Consider the following 6562-nt stretch of genomic DNA (forward strand, 5'->3'; position numbering starts at 1 on the left):
ATGCTGTGATTGCAGCCATTCCCCAACTCTCTGTGATTGGGACTCATGCTTATTGATTGGTGGTCATGACAATTTCCAAATTAATGATCAAGGAGCTGACGTAACAGCCCATTGTTCCTTCAGTGGGCTGGTTTCAGTCATTATGCAAATGTACTGTTTATAAGATTGTGGAAACCTGCAGTCAGCTGAGACTGAAGAAGTCACCTGGATAAGTGACGAATCGTTTCTCCCACTGAAAACGCTACGTGGATGATTGAGCATGCATCCAAACGTTACTTCAGATGCTGCAACAATCCATCTAGCTGTAAAAAAGAAAAAAAAAAGATTATGGTAATTACCATGTGCCAGAATGAGGACCCACACACATGATCTGCACTTTCTGGTATCTTTTATTTCTAAGGTTTTATTTCCCACTTTATCATAGCACAAGTAGCATTTCAGCTGCTCTTCACACACACACACACCCACCCCTCTGGTCCCGGCACCATCCTTAAAGGGGAGGTGTGTTTTGCTGATGGAGATCAGGTGTGTGTCAGCCTCCCCTGACACCACATCCTGAATCCACTGCTCCATCCCTCCCCTGCAGCTGAGCCACAGACTGCACCCCACCACAACCAATATTGTTAATTAAGGGCAGCCGTGGTATAAATCACACTGTATCTCAAACACCTTGAGGTGACTGTGAATTATCTCTTTATAAATAAGATTTAATTGAATGAACTTCACTTGGTGATGGTCTGATAAATTTGCTTAACAAACTCTACTCCACAGCAATTGATTGTCAGTCTGAATTGGCCACACTGCTCTTTCTACCGGAAAATCATGGTATTGGACTTAGAGGTGCTAATTTTTATCCACACTGATTCACAGTCAGCTGTAAACCGCCCCGGTGCAAGCTGCAGGCCACCACTCAGTAAAGCCAACAGAACCACTTACCTGGAAAAATATATAAAGATTATGAATGGAAATGAGAGAAAGCCAACATCCACTGGAAATGAGTCTGAGTTACTGCTGGCGATATGAAATCTAGCTCTCACTATAGCTCTACAGAGACTGAATGACCTGCATCAATAGGCACAGGGTTTGATAATAAGTCTGCGCCTGCCTGATGTGGTCAGGCTGAACCTGCTTCTATCTGGGAAATGCACAGGATGCTAGTGGAGGACCTACCATTTCTGGTATTGTGTGGCAAATGCTTATTACGCTCCGCAGTGCTGGGCAGTGAGCGTAGAGCCCACTAGAGGACGTCAGGCCCTCAGACCACCCTCATGAAGTCTGTGATTGTTTGGTCATAGAAATTCGCACCAGTGGCTTGCTAAAGGTCATTTTGTAAGACTGGCAGTGCTCATCCTGTTCCTCCTTGGACAAAGGAGCAGACACCAGTCCTGCTGATGGGTTATGGACCTTCTATGGCCCTATTTAACTCTCCTAGAGTAACTGCCTGTCTCCTGGAATCTTCTCCATGCTCTTGAGACTGCTAGGAGACCCAGCAAACCTTCTGCAAATTGCATGTATTGCTAGACATACTTGGGGAGTTGTACTACCTGTGCAACTTAGTAGGGTCCAGGTATTGCCTCATGCAATTAGTAGTGACACTGAACTCAGCCAAATGTAAAACTAGTGAAAAAAAGAGAGAATATGAGGAGGGAAACCTGTAAAACCATTCATTCAAACCATTTGAGGGTTGTCTCATTGTTGCCCCTTTACTGCACCTGTTATTAACTCCATAAACACCAAAACAGCTGATACTGAGTAACAACCCCCTCTGCTACTAAACTGACAAGTTCAATATTCTAGAAGTTTAACTGACTTGATGTTGTATTCTGATTAAAAACTGTTTCTTTCTTTCAATTTAATTTAATTTGATTTAATTTTTTTGAGCATTATAGTAGTATTCTCATCCAGCTGTTATGCTGAAGTCTGCATGTGTAGAGTGTTGCATTAACCACAGCGTGTCCCTGTGTTTTCAGCCTCTGGCTCCTTGTCCAAACTCCAAAGAGTCCATGGCTGTGTTTGAGCAGCATATCAGGATGGCTCAGGAGTACCTCAAAGTCCAGTCAGAGATTGCTCTCCTTGTTCAGAAAAAGTAAGTCACATGCACAATATTAACTTAAGCAGAACTGTGAACATCTTAAGATGTGTGATAAGAGTGCATGATTTAATCATGCACCTGGAAATGGAAAAATCAATGCAAACATTTAATCTTCAGTTAAAAATGGTGGACTTCCTATTGGGTTTAGGTCTTCAGGCCAATGGACAAAAATGTTAAAATGATTTATGTGAATCCTAGCATGTGGGCTCAACCAATAAAATACGTAGTATGTTAATATGAGCCCATGCTGCTTGAATAATATTGCGGTCTGGTCTCTGGGGAGGCCAATCCATGGTTGACAGTGTTAGATTGTGTGTTGTTCTATCCATGTATGCTTTTACTGCACTGGCAGTAGGGGTGGGGGAAAAAATCGATACTGTGTAGTATCGTGATATTTTGTTTGCTAATAATGTATCGATACAGGGACAGCAGAAATCGATATTTTGTTACAAAAAAGGTTTTTGTGCTCTGACTTCAGAGCATGTTGATCCTTTTTCTGAGCAAGAATCCTGACATTCCTTCACTGTCCAAATGTGTTTAACTTGTTTTTTGGCAGCAATAAACTAAATTTAAGACATGTTTTATTTTAATTAAGTTTAAACCTTTTTATTTACTGTAAAATTATATTTTGTTTTAATTTACTTTCAAATTCTTCAGTTGCTGAATGGGCTGCATAGTTTTCATAAATTGCATAGTTCAGAATAGCTATAGTTGTACCAGATGGTTGCATTCAGTTAAGTTGGACTAGACTGTAATACAAACCGTTCAGTTTGTCAACAATAAAACTGACTGAAATGAGAGAAAGACTGAGTGTGAGACTTTGATATTAGATAAAATGAATATTGATAAAGTTTACCTTTATGTACAGAATCTGAATATCGCAAAATATTTTTAAAAATTGCAATAATATCGTATCGTGTGTTAAGTATTGTGATAATATCGTATCGTGGGATGTATGGTGATTCCCACCTCTAACTGGCAGTGTGTTTGGGGTCATTGTCATGTTGAAAATTGAAACTGCTGCCAATCCGTTAGTTTCCAGAATGATTGCATGGTGGATTAAAATCTGTCTGTTCATCATTCTCTGACATGATCTTAAAACACCAGCTGAAAAGCCGTGACAACCTTCGTGTTTTACAGTTGGCTACAGACACGCCCTGTTGTAACTCTCTCTTAAATCCCACTGTATTCACAGTGATTTGAACAAAAAAAAAATCTAATTTGGATTCATCTCTCCTGTTGCCACTAATTTTCAGTCCAGTTTTTGCATAATTTGGAATACCTCAGCCTTCTCTCCTCATTTTCATTCTTTAAGAATGGTTTCTCTTCCACTGAGACCATTTGTGACGAGGCTTCAGCAAAGAGTAGACGGATCAACTGAAGGGCCTCTTTCTTAAGCACGTGACTTTGAGACACTATTCATAATTCATCTAGGGGTTGGGGTTTTTTTTTGGCCAGTTTCTTTTTATTTTCTTAGAGTGACACTGCACTACACCCTGAATTATGACATGTTATTAGAAAATTATTACTTTTTACCTGTCATAGTGTTGTCTTTGGCATTTTTCAGAGCAAGCTAAAAATATGATTTTGCAATAAGCTGCTTGTAACAAAGGGCCTGAATATAAAATTTAAATATGGTTCTTTGCCAAGTTGTCTATTATATGTAGATGCAACAAATTCCATTCATTTTTGTAATGTAAATACACACTGAATTCATTGCATTTTTCTGAGAAATCCATCCTCTAAAAACACACTGAGTCAACAATAAGAATCGAACAATAATGAGCTGGTGTTTCTCTAAACAAGACAAGCAAGAAAGTGAGATTCTGAGTTCATTTGTTTCTCACCAGCAGGCAGCAGCAGAGAGAATGTCCACTGTGGTGCACTGAAGCAAAATTACAAAAACTGCATTGTCTAAATACTTTTTGGATCTTACTTTATGCATGTCATTCCACCCTCTATGTAGGAAGGAGCTAATGACTGAACTGGAGCAGGATGAAATGGAACAGCAGGCCTCGTTTCGACTCATCCAAGAGCGCAGCAATCTGCTGGAGGACAACAGCAGCCTATCAGCCTACTGCCAGGGCCTGAGGAGTAAACTGAGCCTGATGAAGAGCCAGAACTAATAGCACAGCTGGAACAAAATGATGGGTTGCAGCAAGCAGTCCACACCACTGTTGTTTTTACTGTGATCGCTCCCCTTTTAAAAGAAGAGAACAATCACTGGCAGAAAAGCCCGTTATCTTAGAAAATGAGACTCTGCTAACTACATAAGGTACATCAAGATAATATTAAAGGGAAAGTTGCTAATTTGGAATTAAAGCCTTTTAAGTAAAGCTGAATTATAAGTTGATATTCTTTGTTAATGAACCACACTGTGTGTACAGTTATTAGGCAAGGTGTATTTTTGAGGATTAATTTTATTATTGAACAGCTACAGTGCTCTAAATCTGAATGTTTAAGACAGTAAAAGTGAGGTTTTGTCTTTCATAAGAGAATATATATATGAGCACAATTATTAGGCAACTATTATTGTGCAGAATTATTATGCAACTAAATGAACAAAACGAACATTTTTCCATCTCACCTGTTTATTTCCATCTGTTAAAGTGAGAATAATAAAACGACTCAAAATTTACATATAAACATTTCTGACATGTCCAAAATAACAATAATGATAATCAGGGACTAATATAGCCACCCTTCTTTTCAATAACTGTCACAAGCCTTCCATTCATGGAGTCTGTCAGTGTCTTGATCTGTTGATGATCAATGTTTTGTGCAGCAGCAGCCACAGCCTCCAAGACACTGTTCAGCGAGGTGTAGAGGGCCCACAGGTTCTCAATGGGGCTTTTCAGAGTCCTTTAGATCTCTTTTTTTGGCCCATTTTGCCTGAGGAAGAGAAGCTGCCTGAAAATTATGCACACCTTTATATAGAGTGTCGGTCTCCTTAGGCCATACCCTCACTCGTCACGCAAATACACATCACCTGATATGCAACATTAAGTTTATACAGCTTGAAGTTGGAAAATATGCATAAAATTATGATATGGCCAAAATACCCACTTGCCTAGTAATTGTGCATGCAGTGTATGGATTTATGATGTGATGTGTAACATTCTTTGAGGCAAGCTGCTTTGAAGGATCCCGGTATTCCCGTGTCTTATAAGATACTTTCGGACAACAGGAACTTTGTCATAGTTGCAGTAACTGTTGACGGTAGATTTCAAAGGTCCAATTTTATTTGATTTTATCATTTGCATGATAATGGTCATGAGAATTCTCATGACCATTGATCAAGGCCCACTGATCAAAGACCACTGATGAATTATTTGCATAATTATGATGAAAGAACTGACCTCCCATTGTTCCTTCAGTGGGCTGGTTTCAGTCATTATGCAAATGTACTGTTTATAAGATTGGAAACCTGCAGTCAGCTGAGACTGAAGAAGTCACCTGGATGATGACGAAACGTTTCTCCCACTGAAAACGTCCAGATGAACAGAATCAACTTTTGGACATTTACTTACCTGGATGATTGAGCATGCATCAAGACATTATTGATTGTGGTTACTCAGCTTATGGTTCAGCAGCAAACTCTTCCATCAGCTGGCAGAGAGGAATGTAAAATTCTTAATAATACAATAAGATAATACTCCATTACAAATAAGGCAGTGTAGTCAGACATAAAAATAAAAATGTACAGTTGGATTGGAGCAGTCTTTTAGAGTTGCAACAATGAGTAAAACTTAGTTCCTCCTGTAAGATTATTTCTGTTCTCTTTTGTACTAATGTTTGTCAGCATGATGCTTTCATCTGATCTTGTAGCAGACCTCTAAGTCTGCAATAAATGAGTAAACAGCCAGCAAGTGTTGTGACTTAATACCATTTTAGCTTTTCAGCCGATATCCGTCCACCTATGTTAATTGCAGTCAGTTAAATCTGGCAACATTGTACGACAAAATGCAAACATTCCTCTTGCTGGAAGTGAGAAAGAAGGGAAACAGATTTATATTTACATATTTTTGGCCAACCAAAATCTATTTGTCCTGAGTTCAGTCATGTTTAAATCAAAGTGGTCCTGTTTGGGTCTTTGCAGTCTATCAGGCAGAAGGTCATCTGCCACAGGATTAACTGCCTTGCAGAGACTACTGTTGTTATTTGGAACTATATAAATAAAATTGAATGGAAAAAGATTAAATACCATAGGTACATCATATTAAAAAATGTTGATGTTTCAATTTCAGACACAGGTTTCTGAAACTCTTAAGAGCATGATCAGTCATGATAACAGCTTTGGAACACCACCAGCTTGAAGTTGCCCTATGCCACGGGCCCTATCCAGACCGGTCAAATGTGACGTGCTTCGAGCAGACAACAGCTTACCGTTGTAGCAGGGTCCATGTTCACAGGTGCTGCTAAGGAGGAAATAGTCAGGCATCCAACTGTCAACAGAGGCTCAAAATAAAA

The 6562-nt window shown here is 39.3% G+C and overlaps 1 protein-coding gene across 1 annotated transcript; it reads left to right on the forward strand.

Moving 5' to 3' along the window:
* Positions 1–1970: 1970 nt before the first annotated feature.
* Positions 1971–6338, forward strand: LOC102294585 (mitogen-activated protein kinase kinase kinase 7; the record flags this gene model as incomplete). The annotated part of the gene is given in 2 exon segments (XM_005953206.3): positions 1971–2086; positions 4059–6338. Coding segments are annotated over 2 exon segments (276 nt in total), but the record flags the coding sequence as incomplete, so codon positions are not given.
* Positions 6339–6562: the final 224 nt, after the last annotated feature.

This window comes from Haplochromis burtoni, unplaced genomic scaffold (genome assembly GCF_018398535.1).
Source record: "Haplochromis burtoni strain Fernald_Lab_line unplaced genomic scaffold, NCSU_Asbu1 Contig_3275, whole genome shotgun sequence".
Taxonomy (NCBI): Eukaryota; Metazoa; Chordata; class Actinopteri; order Cichliformes; family Cichlidae; genus Haplochromis; species Haplochromis burtoni.